This window comes from Geosmithia morbida (assembly GCF_012550715.1).
Source record: "Geosmithia morbida isolate 1262 chromosome Unknown scaffold_11, whole genome shotgun sequence".
NCBI lineage: Eukaryota > Fungi > Ascomycota > Sordariomycetes > Hypocreales > Bionectriaceae > Geosmithia > Geosmithia morbida.
Window position 1 is genome coordinate 439,880 of NW_023336198.1, and position 21,582 is coordinate 461,461.

The 21,582-nt window shown below is 57.5% G+C and overlaps 8 protein-coding genes across 8 annotated transcripts; 4 read left to right on the forward strand and 4 right to left on the reverse strand.

Moving 5' to 3' along the window:
• Window positions 1-1,084: 1,084 nt before the first annotated feature.
• Window positions 1,085-3,123, forward strand: GMORB2_1924 (Pfam:HPC2; the record flags this gene model as incomplete). Its single annotated transcript, XM_035463905.1, has 2 exons — window positions 1,085-2,766; window positions 2,850-3,123. The coding sequence occupies 2 exons, from the start codon at window positions 1,085-1,087 to the stop codon at window positions 3,121-3,123; spliced, it is 1,956 nt and encodes a 651-aa protein (XP_035320169.1).
• Window positions 3,124-3,805: 682 nt separating this feature from the next.
• On the reverse strand, window positions 3,806-6,303 carry GMORB2_1925 (ADP-ribosylation factor-binding protein GGA; the record flags this gene model as incomplete). Its single annotated transcript, XM_035463906.1, has 4 exons — window positions 3,806-4,012; window positions 4,188-4,798; window positions 4,893-5,637; window positions 5,761-6,303. The coding sequence occupies 4 exons, from the start codon at window positions 6,301-6,303 to the stop codon at window positions 3,806-3,808; spliced, it is 2,106 nt and encodes a 701-aa protein (XP_035320170.1).
• A 785-nt stretch (window positions 6,304-7,088) lies between these two features.
• Window positions 7,089-8,354, forward strand: GMORB2_1926 (pre-rRNA-processing protein TSR3; the record flags this gene model as incomplete). The annotated part of the gene is made up of 1 exon (XM_035463907.1): window positions 7,089-8,354. The coding sequence occupies one exon, from the start codon at window positions 7,089-7,091 to the stop codon at window positions 8,352-8,354; it is 1,266 nt and encodes a 421-aa protein (XP_035320171.1).
• Window positions 8,355-8,516: 162 nt separating this feature from the next.
• GMORB2_1927 (translation initiation factor IF-2) lies at window positions 8,517-11,635 on the reverse strand (the record flags this gene model as incomplete). The annotated part of the gene is made up of 2 exons (XM_035463908.1): window positions 8,517-8,587; window positions 8,836-11,635. Coding segments are annotated over 2 exons (2,871 nt in total), but the record flags the coding sequence as incomplete, so codon positions are not given.
• A 605-nt stretch (window positions 11,636-12,240) lies between these two features.
• GMORB2_1928 (uncharacterized protein) lies at window positions 12,241-13,299 on the forward strand (the record flags this gene model as incomplete). Its single annotated transcript, XM_035463909.1, has 1 exon — window positions 12,241-13,299. The coding sequence occupies one exon, from the start codon at window positions 12,241-12,243 to the stop codon at window positions 13,297-13,299; it is 1,059 nt and encodes a 352-aa protein (XP_035320173.1).
• Window positions 13,300-14,792: 1,493 nt separating this feature from the next.
• On the forward strand, window positions 14,793-16,144 carry GMORB2_1929 (golgi phosphoprotein 3; the record flags this gene model as incomplete). The annotated part of the gene is made up of 4 exons (XM_035463910.1): window positions 14,793-15,050; window positions 15,139-15,385; window positions 15,507-15,958; window positions 16,055-16,144. 4 exons carry the CDS (start codon window positions 14,793-14,795, stop codon window positions 16,142-16,144), a joined length of 1,047 nt encoding a protein of 348 aa, XP_035320174.1.
• A 1,179-nt stretch (window positions 16,145-17,323) lies between these two features.
• Window positions 17,324-19,317, reverse strand: GMORB2_1930 (Surfeit locus protein 6; the record flags this gene model as incomplete). Its single annotated transcript, XM_035463911.1, has 2 exons — window positions 17,324-19,120; window positions 19,180-19,317. The coding sequence occupies 2 exons, from the start codon at window positions 19,315-19,317 to the stop codon at window positions 17,324-17,326; spliced, it is 1,935 nt and encodes a 644-aa protein (XP_035320175.1).
• An 846-nt stretch (window positions 19,318-20,163) lies between these two features.
• Window positions 20,164-21,229, reverse strand: GMORB2_1931 (Casein kinase substrate phosphoprotein PP28; the record flags this gene model as incomplete). Its single annotated transcript, XM_035463912.1, has 3 exons — window positions 20,164-20,277; window positions 20,394-21,057; window positions 21,159-21,229. 3 exons carry the CDS (start codon window positions 21,227-21,229, stop codon window positions 20,164-20,166), a joined length of 849 nt encoding a protein of 282 aa, XP_035320176.1.
• Window positions 21,230-21,582: the final 353 nt, after the last annotated feature.

Consider the following 21,582-nt stretch of genomic DNA (forward strand, 5'->3'; position numbering starts at 1 on the left):
CCGCCCACCCCGTCCTTTCACCCCTAGAGTAACTTGGTCGTATTAGACTGTAGTAATACGATTAAGGCCAAAAAAAATCCCTTTGTTATTTGCTTTGGCCATGTCCCGTGCATCCGCCCCCCTCTCACGATTTTCCAAAATAATACTATACTCCATTCTCTCTCCCCCTTTCTAGCTTTTCTCCTCCTCGTCGGCCCCCCTCCCTCCCCTTCCAAACCTCGTCTTCTACAACCTACTTTCCAGCCACGATCACGAAGAAAACACCGCTCAATCAACTTCGTCATCAATTTCGACACCTTCATGCTCTCTGCGGCATCTCAAGACTTCCATAATTCTATGCGGCAGAATACGCAGTTTTGATTTCCGGCCTCGGATCGTCGCATCTGTCGCCACGTCATTCGCTTTCCTTGCTGAATTGAACGACGTCGGTCGTCGAGTTTTCCTGTATCCGCCCTGTTCCCAACTTTGGTCGGGGTTTGAGGCTATTCGCAACAACAACAAGGACCCATAAATTCTCCATCTCCTGCGTTACTGCACATTCTCTGGAACAATCTTATCCCGCTATCCCGACCGCCCCAAAAAAACGTCACACGTCACCGGCCTCTTTCTCTTCCTTTTTTTTTTTTTTTGGCTCTCGCCTAAAGCAGGCAACACCCACCCGCCTGCTTAAAGGGTCGCACCTGCCGCCAAGGGCGCGCGCTGCAGGCTGCAGGTACCTGGCTCGCGCTTGCCTCAAACGCCAAATCGGTCCAACACCGTCATCACCAGCCAAACGGGTTGTGTGACAAACGCCATTGACTTGGGCCCTTGTTCTATTTCTTTTTTTCCTTTTTTTTTTTCTTCTCTGTTTTTCATTCTCGCCTCTCTGTCAGGTTTCTTACTGCCTGTGTCTTATCTCTTGTTTGTTCCTTCCAGAGCACATGATTCATTCATAATCATCCATAACCTCCGACAACCCTTGTCTACTACCTTCACCGACCCTCTCGGTTGCTCTCTCACAACATAATACCACCCCGCACCGTCACCACTTGCGAGACACCTCTCTCACGCCTCTATCCCTCCATCACAGCACATATAAACAGACATGGGTACTCCGTCACGGTACGAATCATCACCAGGTGACTTGTCCTCCCCTCCCTCAGGACCCCTCTCGGAACCAGGCTCCCCAACTCGCCGGGAAGGCGCCAAGAAGATGGCCAGCGACGAGATCGTTGTCAACGACGGCCAGGACGCCGGTGCTAGGCCCCCAGACGAGATCCGCACATCTGACGAATCTGGGAGGCGCTACGGTCGTTACGGCGAAGAGTGGGTGCAGCTGACGGCGTCCGGCCTCCCTCGGAAGAAACCTGGGCGCAAGCCCGGCGCCAACATCAAATCCAAGGCAGAGGGCTCTGACCAGCCCGACGCAAAGGTTCGTAAGCCCAGGAAGCCTCGCGATCCGAATGCACCTCCCGTTCAGCGAAAGCGGAAGGTGGCCTGTACCGATGGCGACGCTACCAGCGAGGGCCCTTCGCCCAAGCTGGTCGCCCTGGGAGCTCCCAACGAGCCGTCCCACCCTCCCTCACAGCAGCAGACCGCTCAGAGCCACGGCCCGGCCTCAGCCTCACATGGCAACTCGCTGCTCGACCATCGTTACTCCCCGACCGTCCCCAAACGAGAGCCCTCCGCGCCGAGCTCGATGCACAACCTCCTCAACGTCGACCCGCCTTCCCGGCCTCACACGACGGGACCCAGCAACGGTGCGGCGCCTTCCCGTTCGAGCGGCCAGAGCTACGATCCGATTCGCGATGGAAAATATGACCCCGTGCGCGAGTCCATGGGCCTGTCCAACTCTGGGTCGCCCCGGGCGCAGCCTCAACCTACCAACCGGTCGCCGTCGATCGCCAGCATCATCGAGCCCCCCGGTCTCAGCCTAAGGTCGCCTCCGAGACAGCCGCACAGTGGAGGATACCAGCCCTCCAAGCTGCCGGGGCACGAGGCCTCTCTGCCCGCGTCACCGTCGCAACCGCCCCGCTCGACATCCCACGCGCTGCCAGCTTCATCCCGTTCCGCAGCAGCTGCAGAAAAGGACGAGCCTAAGAAGAGGGAGAGCAGAGACCAGCCGCCCGCACCGCCGCCGCTACCAAAGCCCGTCGTCAACGAATCCAACTTTACAACCATTGCCAGCGGACCCGTCAAGAAGGTGTCGCCCAAGCAGACGGTCGCGTCGGCCCCGACGCCCAAGACGGACAACAGCGTCGACGAGGTGATGCAGGAGGGCGACAACAGGTCCATCCTGGACTTTGGTCGCGCCAAGCCGGGCGAGGAGATGGCGACACCCTCAATTGTCCTGAGCATACCTATCCGCGCCGGCGAGACCAACAAGTACGTTAACTTTATGCGCCTGGCCGAGGACCGCTACGGCTGGGATGCGCTGCACCCGCGTCTGGCGGCCGACCGCGACCGCAAGGCACGCATCGCAGCCGCGGCCGCGTCGCTCGAAAAGGTGGAGTCGGGCCGCGAGTCGGGCGAGGGAGACGACATGTCGGTAGACCTGTCGGACGCCGAGGCCAGCAACCCCGAGAACGGAGGTGGTGCCAGCGGTGCAGATGGCGCGCAGACGAAGCCGGCCAAGAAGAAGCGCAACTTTAAAGAGGACAACTACGACGTTGACGACGACTTCGTCGATGACTCGGAGCTGATGTGGGAAGCCCAGGCGGCAGCCAGTCGAGATGGATTTTTTGTGTATTCTGGACCTCTTGTCCCCGAGGTTGAGAAGCCAGCAGGGTATGTCTTTCTTCTCGTCTCTTTTTCTTCCTGCTTCGACCGAAATGGAAATGCTCACTTTTTTTTTTTAATAAAAAAAACAGACAAGAAGCTGCCCCCAAACGAGGTCGTGGAAGTCGCGGCGGTCGTGGCGGAAGCCGTGCCTCGACTCGCGGTGGTGCCACTGCCACAGGTGGAGGACGCAACGGCGGCGGCCCGGGATCGCGAGGCGGCGGCGCACCCAAGAAGCCCCGCGTGACCAAGTCTGAGAAGGCGCAGAGGGAGAGGGAGAAGGCGGAGAAGGAGACGATGGCTCAGCTTGGGAGGTCAAATGGACTTACCACGCCTTCATTGTCTGTGACTGAGTTGGGGGCATAGGTGTTCCTTTCTTTCCTTTCCTCCCTCTACCCTTTCAACTGCTTCGCTCACGAAGCATTGTCGATCCATTCCATTTGTTCTGGGCGGCACTGGCTTTTCTTCACTTGTCTTATATTCAACCATTCGGGGGTATCTTCTTTTTCTTGGGGTTCTTGTTTTCACGGGAGGGTATTTCTTTTCTTTGAAATCTTTTTTTTTTTTTAGCATGGGGAAAGTTGAGGGCAAACATGGAGTCAATGGGGTGTCAAGATTGGGTGCTTTTGCTTTGCTTTGCTTTGCTTTGCTTTGCTTTGCTTCGCTTTGCTTTGCTTTGCTTTGCTTCGCTTTGCCTTGCCTTGCTTTGTTTCTTGGGAGTCTCTTTCTTTTTTTTTCTGCACATGTTTCTTGATCAGTATTCCATAGAGCGAATAAAGACGGGGAGTTTTTTTTGTTTGTTATTTACTTGATTTCATCAACTCGACTTTTTTTTTTGTTCTCTGCCCCCCCCCCCCCCCCTTTGCCAACCCCTGCTACATCTACTACATAAGATCCATGGACTCATTCAACTTGATATCTTCTTCTTCTCTTCCCTTGTCTTCACATGATTTTCTCCTCTCTCGCTTGACTACTGCCATCTCCCCCCACCTCTCTCCCGCATGACTTACACCTCATCCTTTCCACCCTTTGCCTCGCTTCACTCGCCTTATGCTATGCTAAACTCTGGAACAGCCCCCATCTCACTCCTATCCTGACCACCAACCTTGTAAGTAGCTCTCCACCTGAGCTTGACAGACTCGACTCTGGAAGCCCGGTTACCGGCGTGCCAGACCTGTACGACTTGGGTGATGCCTCTTGTCTGCTTGGGGGAGAGTGATCGACCTGTCTGGGGTTGTAGTTCGAGTTCGTAGCCCTGTTTGTTTTTTTTGTCTCGTTAGTTCCTATTTCTATTTTTCCCCCTCTTCTCATTTCTCTCATCCTTCTCTTGTCCTTTTCTTTCGTCCGTTTTTCTTGATAGGAAGCTGTGAAGAAGACGAGAAGAGAAACGGATTGAACGGATAGAAGACCGGGGGGGAGGAGAAAAATACCTTTGTAACGGCCAGTTGAAAGTGCAGCTCCGACACATCAGAAGCAGTATTGTTGCTGAATGCAAACTGGACACTCATGCAGTTTGGACTGGAGGGGTTACGCAGAGCAGCCATGTCGATGCGCAGTTCCGTGCTGCTTATCGTCGAACGGTGCTCGCGCGGCTTGTCATTCGCTACGGGTGGCAGGGCGGATGAAAAGTTCCATTCGTCTTCGTCGCCTGCCGTAGCGGCAGCAGGAGCAGCAGCAGGTGGTGCGGGGGAGAATGAGGATGGGACGGCTGGAGATCTGCTGCTGTTACTGTAGTTGTAGCTGTTGTTGTTGTTGTTGCTGTTGTTGTTGTTGTTGTCGTTGATGGCATTGCTAGGAGTGGAAGGGGATGATATACCCAGGGCGGCAAAGGGGTCCGATGCTGCCGGAGCCGGAGCCGGAGCCGGTGACGGTGCTGCAAATGCAGAGGTCGACTGCTGAGGTGTCATTGATTGTGGTGTAGACGGGGATCCGAACGATGGGAACTGTGGCGTAGTGTTGTTATTGTTGTTGTAACTGTTGTAGTTGTTGTTGGCCATGTTGTTATCTGTCAGAGACGAGAGTAGTGCCGGTCCAGGAACGTCTATAACTTTGTTAATAAAGAGGTCATCCGCATGCGTGTATATATATATATATATATATGACGAGACCTGCAAAGAGAGTACAGGAAAACTCACTCTGATTAGCACCGAACCCGAGAGCAATACCGCCGCCCTGACCAAAGCTGCCGGAGCTGCTCGACCCTCCACCGATATCGAGACCGAGAAGGTCATTCTCCAGACCGCTGGCCCCTGCTGCGGGCTGCTGCCGAGGCTGCGATGAAGAAGCGCCGGCACCGGCACCGGCACCGGCACCCGCCTGCCCATTGCTGCCACCACTTACCCCGGACAGATCCGTATCAAAGTCGATGAGGGACAGCTCTCCCGGAGCATTGCCGACAGTGGTGGTCTGCGAGGGCGCGGGTCCGCCGGCTGCCACCTTGGCGGCACCCTCCATGTCGCCCTTCTTCATGAGCTTGTAGCGCTCGACGGTACGGTGTATGCTGTCGTTGATCTCAAACAGCTTGGCGACGGCCTCGTGGTCGTCCGACTCCTCCTCGCACATCTTCTGGATCTTGGGCTGCGCGCTCTGCAGGGCGGAGGCCAGCTCGCTGAAGACGTCCCCCTCCTCCATCTTGTCACCAGCCCGGAAGGCCTCGAGACGCTCCTCGAGAAGTCGGGCCTTGGCCTGGATCTTGGCCACGTCCTCGGCCGCCTTGGCGCGGTAGTCGGTCTTGGAGCGTTGGTCGAAGCCGGCCATGACCTTCATCAGCCGGTTGGCCTCTTGGAGGTCGTGCGGAGTTCCGCGGCGGATGAGCTCCTGGAGCTTGGCCGACTGGGCTTCGCGCTCTTCTTCTTCCATCTCCTCGACGGATTTGAGGTTCTGCAAAGGTCAGGGGTGAGCAAGGTCAGGGGGGGGGCGGCATAACAACGAGGGATGGAGAGAATATGGAGATGGAGGTAACTCTCGAGATGAGATGAAAAGATGGGCAAGATGGAGACTTACATCACTTGGATTGAGGACGGCTGCATCTTCGCGACGCACTTCGGGAAACGTGTACCCCTTGTAGCTGAGCAGGCGGTGCATGTCGCGGATGAAGCCCAGGTCTTCGCGGTACCGGCTCGTCTCGCATATCGTCACGCGCCACTCCTCAATGGCCTCGAGGATCTTGGCCTGGACGCGGGTAGGCCGGATGGACGGACGTTCAGGGAATCGGCGGACGAGCTCGTTGAGGAACTCCTTTGTGCTGATCTGCAGGTGAAAGGGGTAGCCGCAGTTCTTGACGCAGATGTCGAGCAGGTTGAGGGCCAGCAGGGCGACATTGGGGTTGCGGTGGTTGATGTAGTTGACAATCTCGGTGGCGGCCTCACGCGGCGCCGTACCCTTCTTGGTGTTGATCAGGTCCGAGATCTCGAGGTTGAGGGCCAGGTTGGGCTCGTAATTCTCCGGGCTGCAGGCCGCAAGGATGAAGCGTTGGAGCTGCGACGGCGTGCGGCCCTGCTCGCCCCAGCGGTCGCGAGCTGCCGCTCGGGCTGATGCTGCCTCCATCCGTGCGTTCGTGCGTGCGTGCGTGCGTGTTGATCCCTGTCCGATCTCGTCGTAGCTGTCGTAGGACGGACAATTGCTGGGCGGGGGAGGGAGGGAGGCCCGATAGACAAGGTGTCGCCCGGAGATGGCGAAAGTCGGAGAGACGGAGGAGAGTGGTAAAGCTCTCAAGCGCGGCTGCTCTCGAGGGGCTATCGAGAGCTATCGAGATGATGTCTGTCGCGGAAGGGAACACCGCGATATAGAACAAACAGCTGAATACGTTCCCCCTCTTGTCGAGAAGCTGTCCGCTCTTGTCGGAGATGGTGGTGACGATGCTTAGGTGAGAGGTGAGGAGGAAGACTAGGAGGAGGAGGGGACACACACACACGTAATCGAGAGAATCCAGAGGGGGGGAGGTGGCCTGTATTGCAGGGAACTACTGGTGACTGCAAGGGGGGCAGCAGCTGAATTACAGGGGTGTGCAGAGATGTTACAGTGGATGTACTAGCAGTACTTGAACGCCTGTTTAGTGGTCTTGGTGGGAAGGGGGGGGGGGGACATGAACTACCTATCAAATGGCTCCGGCTCCCCACAATAGACGTCAGGCGGGGAGAACGGATGACATAATAGCTGCGACAGTCCTCATACTTTTCGACCTTGATACTGTCCCCCACACTTTTATGTCATCCATCACATCCTGTCGTGTTAAAATCTGCCCCTCCATCACCAACATCCCACATTCCTCCCAATAATCATTCTGCATAATATACGACCAAGTCTCAAACTCCCATGCTACCCAGACAGTAATGGTTCGTCACAAAAAGGACTTTGCCCAGCGCGGCAAGCGAGGTGGCGGTCGCGGCGGCGGTCGCGGCGGCGGTCGCGGTGGCGGAGGACCCCGTCACCAACCACGCGACAACGACGACGACAGCTACCGCGGTGCACCGCCGGCCTTCAAAGCCGCATGCTGGGATCTGGGACACTGCGACCCGCGACGGTGCTCTGGAAAGAAGCTGATGAAGCTTGGGCTGATGCGCGACCTGCACCTGGGCCAGCGGCACAACGGCGTCATCATCACGCCCAACGGGAAGCACGTGGTGTCCCCCGCGGACCGCGAGCTGATGGACAGCTACGGCGCCGCCGTGGTCGAGTGCTCGTGGGCGCGCACGGCCGAAGTCCAGTGGAACAAGGTGGGCGGCAAGTGCGAGAGGCTGCTCCCGTACCTGGTGGCGGCCAACACCGTCAACTACGGGAAGCCGTGGCGGCTGAACTGCGTCGAGGCCCTGGCCGCGTCCTTCTTCATCTGCGGCCACGCCGACTGGGCCGAGCAGATCCTCGCGCCCTTCTCCTACGGCAGCGCCTTCCTGGAGATCAACTCTAGTCTGCTCAGGAAGTATGCCGCCTGCACCGACGAGGCCGACGTCAAGCGCACTGAGCAGGAGTGGATGGATCGTCTGGAACGCGAGTACGCCGAGAGCAGGGACGTCAATGACCTGGATAGCATGTGGACTACCGGCAACACCAACCACCGACCGCCAGAGTCCTCCTCGGACGACGACGACGAGGGCGACGACGACGACGACGACGACGACGACAATAGTGAAAAGGCTAGTGTCGATGGTATATACCTGGGTAGAAGCCCCAAGCCGGGCGAGAAGGTCACAGAGGAGGAAGAGGAGGAAAAGGACGGGTACGCCCTGTCGGATGACAGTGATGAGGACGACGGTGCCATGGAGGAGATCCGTCGCAAGGTCCTCGCCTCCAAGACCTTTGCCAACCCCACCGACGACAGGGACAGGAAGAAGCCGGAGACGATATCCAAACCCCAGCAACGCTTCCACACCGACTTCGATGCCCGTCCGGACTCGGACAACGACGACGACGATGACGACGACGACGACGACGATGACGACGACGACGACGACGGTGATGACGAGTTCGACAAAATCATCGATGCTACCCCCGTCACCGACAAGATTGGCTTGTCCAAGTTGGAAAAGGAGCGTCAGAGGGCCGTCATCACCACAAGGACATTTACGTCCGGCTCCGTGTCTGCGCCGGGGAGGTGGTGATACTCCACGTAGTGAATATACCACTTTGAATTCAGGCCCTGTAATTCCTGTTATGCCTCCGGCGGTCCTTGCCCAGGGGGGCTCTCCTCGTACGCTCGTCTTGGAGCACATGCGAAGTTATCGTACATATATAATACAGGCTATACACTATGATACACGGCACTACAGCTGCCTCTTCTCCTCGACAAGCTCGTACGTCTGAACCTGGTCGTCAACGTGCAGATCCTCGAACCCTTCAAAGAAGACGCCGCATTCCGCACCTTTACCCATCTCCATGACGTCCTTTTTGACATGGCGGAGAGTTTCGATTTTGCCTTGCCATCAGTTAGCATTTATTTAAAAATGGCAGGGTGAGAGAGAGAGCGAGAGAATGGGAGAGAGAAGGAGAGAAGGAGAGAATGAGAGAGAGAAAGAGAGAGAGGGGGGGGGGAAGACTCACCATCGTAGACGACATTCCCCTTCCTGATGACTTTGACGAGACTAGTCCTCTTGATGGAACCGTTTCGTATCCTGCACCCCGCGACATTCCTCATCTTCCTCCCCTTGACGTTGATGGGGAAGATCTGGAGGACGTCAGCCTCGCCCAGGACGCGGTGCGACACCGTGCTGGGTAGCAGGTCGGCCAGACATGCCCTCGCCTCGTCGACGAGGTGGTAGATGACGCTGTGGTCGATGATGCGCACGCCCGCCTCGGCGGCGCGCAGCTTGATGTGCGGCTGCACCGCCATGTTGAAGTTGACCAGGATGCTGCCTGACGTGGCGGCGTGGTCGACGTCGTACTCGGACAGCGGGCCCGTGGCCGACCTCAGCACCCGTGACTGGACCTCGTTGTTCCCCTGCTCCAGGATGCTGGTGCATACCGCCTCCACCGAGCCGGCGACGTCGGCCCGGACCACGAAGTTCTGCATGCGCACCTTGGGCGTCGTGTCAGGCGGAGGGGCGTCGCCGTCTGCTGCTGCTGCTGCTGCCTCCGCCGCCGCCTCCGCCGCCGCCTCGGCCTCGCGCTGCTGCTGCTCCAGGTACACCGAGCTCTGCTGCCGCTCCGCCATCTCCTGTCTGTACTCGATCGCCGTCTTGGCCCTGTCCTCGTCGGGAGCCTGGAGGACCTGCTCGCCCGCCTCCGGGAGGTCGCGCCATCCGAGGATCTCGACGGGGGTACCGGGCCCGGCGAGGGCCATGTCGACGCCTGCCTCGTTGCGCAGCGAGCGGATGCGCGCCCACGAGCGTCCGGCCACGATCACGTCTCCCGTGCGTAGGGTGCCGCGCTTGACCAGCACCGTGGCCACCTTGCCGAGAGGCTTGATGCTCGACTCGAGCACCCAGCCTTCCGCCATGACGCCCTCGGGCTCTGCGCGCGCGTCGAGCATCTCGGACAGCGTGACGATGTTCTCCTCCAGGTCCGCCATGCCCTGGCCCGTCTTGCCGCTGACGCATACCACCTGCACGTCGCCGCCGTAGTCCTCGATCAGCACGCCGTGCCGGGACAGGTCTGCCTTGACCTGCTCCACGCGCGCCTCCTCCTTGTCCACCTTGTTGATGGCCACGATGATGGGCACCTTGGCATTGTTGGCGTGCTTGAGCGCCTCGAGCGTCTGCGGCTTCACGCTGTCGTCCGCTGCCACCACCAGCACGACAATGTCCGTCACATTGGCTCCGCGCTGCCGCATGCTCAGGAAGGCCGCGTGCCCGGGCGTGTCCAGGAAGGTGATTGCCTTCTCCGTCGACGACATCTTGACCACGAACGCACCGATGTGCTGCGTTATCCCGCCGTGCTCCTGCGCTGCCACCGACGACTTGCGCAGCCAGTCCAGCAGCGTCGTCTTGCCGTGGTCCACGTGGCCCATGATGGTCACGATGGGGGGCCGCGTCGGCAGGGACGACACGTCCTCCGGCGTCGGGGACGGACGCAGGTCTCGCTGAGATCCGTTATCCACCGTCGGCTCGAACCCGTACTCCATGGCGATGAGCGCCGCCGTCTCCCCCGTCATGATGGTTTCGCTCGTCATCTTCTCGAAGCCCATCTCTTCCAGGTCAGACAGGAAGCTCTCCGTGTTCTGCTTGAGCGCGCGTCCCAGCCTGGCCACGCTGATGAACTCGGGCAGGAAGATGGGCACTGTCGCTTCGGCCGCCGCCGCCAGCGCCTCCCGCTTCTGCCTCCTCTTCTTCTCCTCTCTACGCCGCTGCTTCTCCTGCCAGCGGTCCTGGCCGTCGTCATCCCAGTCATCGCGTACCCTGGCTGTGCCGTGTCGTGCCGATGGCGAGGCTTTCTTGCGGTCCGCCTTTTTCGAGCGTTTGCCGCTCGGGTCGACGTCGCTGCCATTGGTCTCATCGAAGCGTGACCTGCGTCGCGGCTGCTGTTCATCCTGCTGCTCGGGTGCTGTCGTCGCCGCGCTGATGCGCTTCTTCGAAAACTTGTCCACCCGATCCTCCATCTCGTCCCAAAAATCTTGGCCCTCTTGCACGTCAGACTTCTTCTCCTCCGTGGGGGCTATCTTCTTTGCCGCTGCCTTGTTCTTGTTCTTGCTGTCGCCGCTGCCGTTCTTGTTGTTCCCATTCTTGGCACTGCCTCTAGCAGCCTTGCGGTTCCCATTCTTGGCACCGGCAGCAGCATTGTCTTTGCCAAAGGTGCTCATCGACTCGTTGACCGTCGAAGCCTTGCGTTTGCTAAAGGCTCCCCATTTAGGCGCGGCATCCGCAGCAGGCTCCATATTTTCAGCCGGTGCTGGCACTGCAGCTCCGTCTCCAGACGCCGGTCTAGCAGGAGCACGACGACTCTGCTGACTCTTTTGGAAGATGTCGGCGAGTGCAGAACGCGACTGGTCAGCCTTTTCCTGGAAGTCGACACCCTGCTCTAGTCTTCGGCGAGGCTGCTCTTGACCCTGTCCCTGCTGCTTCTTCTTCTTCTTCATCTGCTGCTGCGTCTGCTTCTGTTGCTGCGGTGTCTTGGCGGGAGCCGGCGCGGCCGTCATCTTCTGCCTGGCCTCTCTCTCATGAGGGAGAAGTCCATCGGTCTGATTTGTGGCCTTTTTTAAGCCAAACCCTCCAAAGGAAGACGTGGCACCGCCTAGTCCTGCTGCTCGGCCAAAGGCACCGGGGAACTGGCTCGGCGAGGGAGGGAAGTTGTCGTCAGAGGTGCAAAGGAGTCGAGTCGTGGAGAGCTGGCGAGCGGCGGGGAGGTCATGTGCAGCGCCGAGGGGACGGCATGGCGTCAGGGGAGCTACAAGCTTGTTCCGGCAGAGACCACAGACGTACCGGTCTGTCTGTGCCTGGATCTGGTCAGTCTGAAGTCAGGACGAGGGCGACGGGGAGGGGTAATGATGATGATGAGGAAAGGAGGGAGAGAAGATGACGCACTGTCCATGCGCGAGCGCGTAACATGACTGGAGAGAGTATGGGAAAGAGAAGGGATGCCTGACAGAGTCGAAGCAGAGAGTTAAACGAGAGGACTCATTTGTGGCGATAGAGAGAGAGAGAGAGAGAGAGAGGAGGAGATTTGGTGATGGTGGAGCTCTCTACGTGATGAACGGGGAGTAGTACATGGTCATCTTCTTTTCGCGACTTTCTCCTGGGCGATTGGCCCCGAGCTTTTCCCGCAGGAAGTCTTTTGACATGACGGATGGAGGGGAAGGGGATATACTTATAGAGGAGACTGTATATTGCTATTTATTTCATCATGATACTTTTCTTCTTTTCCCTTCTCTATATTAGTTGACATCGAGCGGGAGTATGCATTCATGGGCGGACAAGATACCCACTGTTTCTTCCAGACCACAGTAATACTATACTCGTACATGTAGAAGCCAAGCTGTACTCTCTCTCCTCGCACCAAACAAGGAACAAGCACATTTCAACCTCGCACACAAGTGTTCCCCCCTCCCACCCGACCATGGCACCATCGAAAAAGACGACGGCGGGTAAGAAGAAGAATGGCGCATTCTCGGATGACAAGGCCAAGCGTACGACCGGGCCTCCGTCTCCCTTCAAGCGAGTGCCCGAGCAGCTCTCGGGCGTGACGGACCGCCTGTCACCCAAGCACGTCTACGTAGCGCACATTGACAAGAAGCCATCGTCATTCAAGCGCAACATATTCATGGTGCCCGTGTTGATGAACGTGGGCGTGGTGGCGCTCTTCTACCTGCGCATGCGACACATCGTGCCGTGGTACTTCCAGATCATGCTCTCGGGACTGGGCCGCGCCAACGAGACGACGTTCGGGGCGCACGAGGCGACATGGGAGGAGATTGCATGGGAGGTCGGACGTCGGGGGTCCACCTTCCTGATCGACTTCCTCCTGTTTGCATTCGTGTGGCCGTGGCCGGTCGAGTTCGTCGCGGGCACGACGCACGGCAACCCGGTCCGGTGGCGTCTCAAGGTCGGCTTCCGGTCAAAGGAGATTTACGTCCGGCGCAGCCGCGACTGGAGCGCGCTCCTGACGGGCGACATCTTCGAGGACGAAGGGTCAAACCGCATCCTGACGGCGTACATCGGCAAGGCCACGGCACCGCTGGTGCTGGAGCAGAAGACGGGCTACCTCCTCATGAATGGCGACTGGGATCTCGACTGGGAGGCCATGGTGGCGGCGCACCAGCTCGTCGACGACGGCAAGGTCGACATCGACACCTTTGCCAGCCTGGCCATCGTCCACCACCAGGACTACGGGTGGCTGTGCCACGACACGTCGGCCAGCGGCACCACGGCTACGGCGTCCGAGGACGAGAGGAGGCGCCAGGTGTTTGCCTTCAGGGATGCCCTGGTCTCGATGGGCAAGGAGAAGCTGTTCTACCGCTGGGTCGAGACTGTCCAGTTCGAGGCTACGCAGCCGGGAGGCTTCGGACCCGAGAAGCAGGAGGCGGCGGCGGCGAAGATCCGTGCCCTGTTCGAGGGAGAGGGAGTCGATTTTGACGGGCTCTGGAAGGATACGGTCGGAGGGACGCCGAGCATGTAAGAGGGAGGGAGGGAGGGAGAGAGAGAGTTGGCGAGTATAGAGTAATAGTATAGGGTATATTGTTGGACATTTGTGTGATAATTGTACGAGTATCAGACCTGGACATGAATGCGGCCTCGTGTGTGTACGGAGACTGCAGAGTGAGAGTTGACCTGTACTCGTACACTGGGTAATACGGAGTACAAGAGTCGAGACCAAATAGAGAATCTCGGGACGGGGAGACAGGATTCCCATGGACCATCGATAATACGACCATACGTGTATTGATACTCGATAGACGATAGTACAGCGATACAGACCGTATTACTGCTGCAGTCGGTTTACAGTGGTCGTGGGGATCGAGCTCCAGGCCGTAAGCCTAAGGTTACTGGTAGTTCTGGAATATGCCTGGAGCGGCTGCTTAGGTGCTATCATGGTAGGTATTACCTACACCAGTACGCTACAATGGACCCCGGGTACTAGTAATACAGGTACAGCGACGTCGCATCGTAGCGCGCATTGCAGGGGATACATCGCTGGGACAGCACTGGGACAGCACCGGGACAGCCCTGGAACTGGGCCTAGATATCATGAATGGATGGAAGTGCTGTAATACTTCTCATTACAAGTTATGAGTAATACTGCTCTTCTATCCAGAGTTAGTCGCTCCTTCTCTCTATCAATTCTCGCCGCTCCTTCTTGAATAGAAGAATGAATGCCCAAGGCCACAATGCCAGTCATCAGTCGGTCGTAATCTGAATATCCTCGTCCTCTCAATCACGACCTCAGCCTCGACCCTCCAACTCTTTTGCATATCAGCCTCAATCACACTCTACTCCAACGAACAACTAACGACGAAGCACTATTAGACCCTGCAACAACCGGGGACTGTACGGAAGATTTTGTGGACCTCTCATCTTCCCCCCCCCCCCCCCCCTCCCCCCGAAGAGGGACCCGAAAAAGGCCCAAAAGCTTGCTGCCAGGGCCCAGCAGGCGCAGGATTAATTCATTGCTGGCCCAATATTACTCTTCGTACTTGTCGTACTCTCCGTGACCGAGTTCCACACTCCCATCCATCCATCCATCTCTCCTCAACCCCTTCCCCTGGGCCCGAAAAAGAAAACCGATACTCTCCTACCCGCTCCCAGAGAGAGAGACAACCCCAACACTGAGAGCAAGATACCGACACACACGACACGCCCGGCGCCATCTCTTACGGAAAGCCAATTGACGGCTCAGCTCTGACCTCGCCCCTCACCGTCGTCTCCTATTTTTCTTCTTCTCTTTCATCTCTCGACAAAACATACGACCCGTGTACGCCGCGCGCAAACTCGACTGCAACGACTCCATATATCATCACTCTATCAGCCACTCCCCTGAACCGAGAGAAAGAGAGTGGACGGGAAATAAAACCTCTCGACCACATCCCCCTCTCCTTCCACCCCCCCCCCTTTCCCCCTTGCTCTTCCTATCCTCGACAAACACCGCTCCCGCAGACGACCAGGACGAGTAAAATGTCCTCATCAGGACTCACGCGACGTCGCGGAGCTGGCAGTGCCGCCCTAGCAGATGGCGATGCGAGCAACCAGCCCTCGCGCTCCAACTCGACGTCCAACAAGGACGACGGACCCGAGACGAGCTACGAAAGCGGCGAGAATGGACACAAGATCGCCTACGACCCCAGAGATATGAATGAGACGGTCGAGCGGAGCAAGCAGCCCAAGCTGACCATGATGGAGGAGATACTCCTTCTAGGCCTCAAGGATAAGCAGGTACTTATACGACCGGGGAATGAAGATGAAAGAAGAAGAAAATAAGACCAAGGGGGGGAAAGGGAAAGAGAAAGACTGACAAGCATAGGGCTACCTCTCCTTCTGGAATGACAACATCTCATACGCCCTGCGCGGCTGCATCGTCGTCGAGCTGGCCTTCCGAGGCAAGATCAGCATGGAGAAGGACCCCGCCAGACGACGCTTACCCCTTCCCGACCGCAACATCGAGGTCATTGACGAGACCATGACGGGCGAGGTGTTGCTCGACGAGGCGCTCAAGATGATGAAGCAGAGCGAGAAGATGAGCGTAGCTACGTGGATCGATCTGATGAGTGGTGGGTTGGCATCTCCTACTGTCCTACCGTATCGTCTCATCACCCGAAAAGGAAGACGAGGGAGAGACGGTGACGAGCGCCAAGAGACAGAGATGAGCTGACGTGACAACTCCCAACACAGGCGAAACCTGGAATCTGATGAAGATTGGCTATCAACTCAAGCAAGTGCGCGAGCGCCTAGCCAAGGGCCTGGTGGACAAGGGCATCCTGCGCACCGAGAAGCGCAACTTCCTCCTCTTCGACATGGCGACGCACCCCGTCGTGGACGGCGGCGCCAAGGAGGAGATTCGCCGCCGCGTCCGCAATGTGCTGACGCAGCGCACCGTGGTGCTCAACGGATCGCAGTGGCTGCCCGAGACGCTCGACTTGCGCTACCTGCGCACCCTGGCCATGGTCTGCGCCGCCTATGCCGCCAACGTTCTGGAGAATGCGCTGTCGACGCTGGGACACGAGGCCCGCGAGAGGGCCTTTGCCCAGACGGACGAGCTCCTGGCCGACTACAGCCAGTGGCCGTTTGGGAAGAAGGCTACGGGTAATGGGATCGGTGCCAACCTCCCTGCTGTAGTTGCCGAGGTGGGTTTATGCTCTACAGTCCTCTCTCTGATCTGCCATCCTTTCTTCCATGCACCTCTCTCTGCCTGATGAATGCGAGCTAACCCTGACGGCTAGGAAATCAACAACAACAAGGACAAGGAGCTCCAACTCGAAGTCGTCGCCGCCTGCCTCAACGTCTTTACCCGTCTCGACTCTCTGCTATAGACTCTCTGTCGGCTCTTGATTCGAACGAGACTTTCAATAAACCAAAACTCCCCCCCCCCCCCCTCTCTCCCCCCCAAAAAAAAACCTCCCTCCCCAACAATGGGGCACACATCGACTCTCCGGATTCCCTCCCTTCCTCCCCTCGTCTGATGATAGGTACACCTAGTCGATGGATGAGAACTGCTTTGTTCAAGAAAAGAAATAGGTGACAACGTATCTTGGGGCGCCTTCCTTTCTCTTTATATACTATTGCGGTCTATTGCTTCTCTGCCTCTTCTGATGTTTCTCTTTATATCTCGTTGCTCCTACTTTCTTTGTCCTCCCCTCTCTCCAACCCACCTCCTGTACGAGCAAAAGAAAAGCAAAAAAAATATTGGGATCCCAACGCATGACGTCTTTTTCTTCTTCTTCCTCTTCATATATGTATTCGAAAGGCGGGAGGTTTCAAGGTTACGAGGGTAAAAAAACAAAACTGGATCGGGGACAGAAAGAAGAATGAAGGGGATTTCATGTGTAACTATTGGCCTTTTTGGGTTCCCTGCTGGTTTGATGACCGGTTCCACCCGGGTTTAACTATTTTGATTCTTACAAGTTTTGTTCTTGTTCTTGTTTCTCGTTCTTGTCAAAATGCCACGTCTCTTCTTCTTCTCTTTCTTTCTCGGAGGTGGGGGTTTTTCTTTTCTTTCCTTTCCGCTTATTGTCTTGAGATGTTTGACAGTATATGCGGTGGTGTGTGTATGGTGTCTTGGTGGAGTCGAATTCATGATTGTCTGTGTGTAGTCCTGGTGTCTGTATCCTGGTGCCTCTCGTGTTTGCAGTATCATAAACCGGTAGTAGTAGTAATTAGTTATATGTATGCTGTATGCTTGTCTCTGAATGTACGTCGTCGTCATCCGTATCATGACCTGATATCGTGCATGATCGTTTTTGTCCGTGTCCTCCCTCCGCACGTTTCTCTTACGGTCTTCACATCATGTCCTTGATCGAGTCAGAAAGTAGAATGTAATGTGAGATTGAGGCATATATAAGTTTTTATTCCATTGGGGAAAAAAGGAAACGAAAAAAAAAAAAATTCTCTTTATTCATGGTACATGTATATCCCGCCAGTCATGCAACGCCAACCTCGTAAGCAAAGATGAACAGACAAGAGAAGAAAAGAAAAGAGATCTTCTTTCACCTTCACTTTCCTCCTCCGATACCCTCGAATCCAGGTCTACCCTTCTTCTTGGTCCCACCACTCTTGCTCTTCTTCCCTTTACCTTTACCCTTCTTGGCGGCGAGCTTGTCATCCCTCCTCTTACGGATATTGTCCTCCCTCTTCTTCTGCTTCTCGTGCTGGGCGTGGGCTACGCCCTTCTGCCGGTCCTTCCAGGCCTTCTCGCTCTTCCGCTTGAGGGCCTCCTTCCGCTTGACCGACTTCTTGAGCAGGGCCTCGTTGTCGTGCACCTTTACGCCCTCCGCGCGACGGCGGGCCGCGAGCCAGGCCTCCTTCTCGGCAACCTCCTTGCGCTTGTCCTCGTCCAGGTTCTGCAGCCGCTTCTTCTGGGCCTGGACCTTGAGGAGGGCCGTCTTGGGGTCGGACGGTCCCGGTCTCTTTCTGCCGTTGCCGCCGCCGTCGCGGAGCGTGTAGCTGAGGTCGTGCGAGAGCTGGCTGCCGTCTCCGAACGAGACCCGGCCAAAGGCCAGGTTGCCCGACCCGGTCCCGTCGTCCTCCCCGAGCTCCACGGCCGGCGACATGACGCTCGGCGAGTTGGTCGCCAGGGCCTCCTCGCGCAGGCGCTGCTCCTCCAGCTTGGCCGCCGCGCGGAGCTCCTCCTTGCGCGCCTTGCGCTGGAGCTCCTTGTGCCGTCGCGACTCGATCAGCTCCTGCCGCGTGCGGATCGGCTTGCCGTCCGGCCCGTCCGCTTTGCGCGCCGCTCGCAGCGCTTCGATCTTGGCCGCCAGCCGAGCCCGCAGCGCCGACGTGTCGTTGGGGATCTTGATGTGCTTCGGCTTGACGGGCGCATCTGCGGCGGATGAGACAGAGGTTGGTGCGCTGGACGCGTCGGCTGCATTGCTGTTGTCGTTGTTGTTGTTGTTGTTGTTGGGCGTGCCAGTGTCGAATGTCGGCGATTGAGGGCCTGATTCCGCTGATGCGCTGCCATCTTCCTCCTGCTGCTGTTCCTCTACGGTGGCTTGGTGCACGAGCTCGGGCTCGGGCTCGGGCTCGCCCTTGTCCTTGTTCTGATTCCGGTTCTCCTCGGCCGCCTCCCCCTCGGTGGCAGCCTCCTTCTCGGTGGCCGCCTTCTTCTTCTCGGCGGACTTCTTCTTGTGAGCAGGAGCGGCTTCTTTAGGCTCGGTCGTCTCCGTAGACTTGACCTCTGTTGCGGCCTCGGCCTTCTTGGCCTTCTTCTCCGCCTTCCTCTCTCTGCGCTTCTCCGCCCTGGCCGCCATCTTGGCCTGCTTTCTCGACAATTTGATCCTTTCTCCACCGACATCGCCGTCTTCGTCATCAACATCATCCTCCCATTCACCATCGTCTCTTGTCCCTCCGTCGCCTTCGTCATTCTTCTCTGTGTCGTCGTCGACGTCGGCATCGCGTTTCTGCTTCTTGTGCTGCTGATGATGCTCGCCCTTGTCCTTCTTCTTCTTCAGACCCTCGCGCGGCTTCTCGACGTTGATGGCCGAGTCGTCCATCTGTTCAGGGTCATTGTTGTCGCTGGCACCCCCGGAAGCGTCATCGGCTTCGTCGTCGTCGTCGTCGTCGTCGGAGCCGTCCTGGTCAACCTGTTCGAGTTTTCGCTTATTCTGGGCACGCTGGTCCATGACCTCCTTGGCGTTGCGGTTCAGCTGGCTGTCTGGGTCTAGCTTTGCGCGGCGGGCGGCCTTGGCCTCTGCTTTGCTCTGCTTCTTTCTCTTCCACTGATCTTGCTGTTGTCTCTGTGTTAGGCGTGCGTTCTTTGGGTGGAGATGCTGCCAGGCTGCCAGGCCGCCAGGCTGTGGTGAATAGAGAGAGAGAGAGAGAGAGGGAGGGAGGGGGGGGGAGAAGGACGTACAGCATTGTCTTCGCCATAGTACATCTTGGCGGGGATGAGACTGAGCAGGCCATCGAAACCAGAGGCCTGAGCCTGCAATCGGTCCTGTAATGACGTCTCCTCGTCAGATTCTTTCCATCGGGATTCTGAATCTCTCATCGGGTCTGACTGAAAAAATCCTGCGGGGTGGGTATGGGATGGAGCATACCTGCAGTAACCTGTTTTCGGACATAATCTATGCTAGACCTTGATCCCCTTCTAGTATTTACGGGTGAGCCAGAAGAATATACAAAAGACGACAGAAAGAGTGAATGCGATAGGTACACGGCCGTCGTAGAGGAGGAGGAGGCTCTGATCTGATGCCGTGTCCTGCCGGTGATGGGTTACCAAAAAAAAAAAAAATTTGGGAAAAAGATGGACTGTGGATTTGGTAATAAAAAAAAGAAGGCGGTGGGCAATTTTTTCCCTTCTTATTTTTTCTTTCTCTTCTTTTTTTCTTTTTCTTTCATGCCGCTACGGAGACTGGTAGAGGGACTAGTGATACAGGGACTGATACAGGGACCGGTACAGGGACTGGTGCAGATTACAGGGACCGGTATAGTGTATTATAGTGGGTGGCATAGTGGGCTGTACTTGGCTACACGGACTTACTAACACTCCCCGCTGATGGCTTACGGGGTCATCGGCCATCATCATCAATCAGATGCTCTCACGCGACAGACCTGACGTCTCATATTTCGGAGGTGCCTCTTTTCCTGTTCCTGAGAGGATCCATCATTCGATTTCCTCGCCGTAGTTACAGTTTCACTCAGCATCGCCTCCCCACGCTTCACCGTCCGACCTCGCACTTCTAGATCAGATACGAGTACACGGTGCAGCTACAGCAGTCACGGACTCATCAGTAGGCAGACGGCCGTAGACGATCAGGCACTCGTCCCTGCGATGCTCTGAGCAATTCTATATGCTTTGCTGCGTACAGTTCTCGGTATGGGACACGTGAACCCCTCACTTCTTCTTGGACCCCTTCTTCCCAGCGGCAGGCTGACGCTTCTTGTTCAGAGCCGCCTCCAGCTCAGCCCGACGAGTCTTGTCGGCCTCATCCTTTTCTTCCTTTTCGACCTGCTTGTGTGTCAGTGATGCCCCGTACGCTCTTCTCCTCATCTCCTGGTATATGTAGCCCGACGTGGAGAGCTGGATGGGTATAGGATCGGAGAAGGAGGACGGCGAGAACCCACCTGTCGTCTAGCAGCCTCGGCAGCCCTCTGCTCACGGATCACCTTGAGACGGGCCAGATCGGCCTTGGCCTCGTCCGTCTTCCCCTGGGCCTGTAGCCTGAGGTACCTCTCCCTGGAGGCGGCAGCCTCGACAGCCTCCCTCTCGCGTCTCGACAGGGTGCTCAGATCCTTGACGCCCTTGGTCAGGCCCTGGACGCCCGAGTCGCCCTCGCCTGGGTCGTCGTCGCCGTCGCCGTCCTCGTTGCGCGGCGCCGCGGCCTTGGCGGCCTGCTCGCGAGCGGCTCTGGAGTGGTTGGGGTTGGCGGGGAGGCCAGGACCGCCGGCAGCCTCGTCGTCGTCCTCGTCGCTCTCGTCCTCGTCGCTGGTGGGGAGGTCTCCCACCTGGACATCCTTGGCCTTTTGCCTGGCCAGGGCGGCCTCCTTGCGGGCCTTCTTCTGGGCTTTGCGGTCCTCGCGCGTGGCGGCCTCCTGGGCGGCCGCCTGGGCGGCCGCGACGGCCTCCTTGCCGCCGTCTCCGCTCTCCTCCTCTTCCGAGTCCTCCTCTCCGTCTTCTTCCGAGTCGGAGGAGCCGTCGTGGTCTCTGCCCTCCTCGGCCCACATGCTCACGGCGTTACCGTCGTCGTCTATGGGCTGGAGGTCTCGGGAGAAGTGGTGGCCGCCTGTGCTCGGACGGTCAGTCAGCTCAAGACGCGGAGATGAATGAGATTAGATGGAGAGATGAGTAGTAGATTCATCGGGTCGAGTGAAGAGAGGTGGCTGGTGGACTTGCCTCCTCGAGTGTACTTTTTAAACTTGCCACCACGGCCACGGGTAGACGTCGCACCGCCGGGAGCCATGCTGTTGAAGTGAAGAAGGTACGGCGAGGATGGATATATGACGAGAACAGGTATGGGTACGAGAATGTCGGAAAGCGGGCGGAGTGGGTGGTTCAAGCCGCGTACAGAGCGATGTGGACGCTGACGCTGGGGCTGTTACGGACGATGATGATGGTGTTGGTGCTGTGAATACTCGTAGCAGGGGAAGAAAACAGACGAGGCGGGGTAGCGGGGTAGAAGGCAGTGACTTGTCGCCGCAATGCGACAGACGAGAGAGGACATGTACAGTCGAAATTTCGGGGAATGGTATTCGGGTTGCTCCTATCTGCGTATTGACATCTACATGTATCATACTTCAATCATCAGCATCGTTC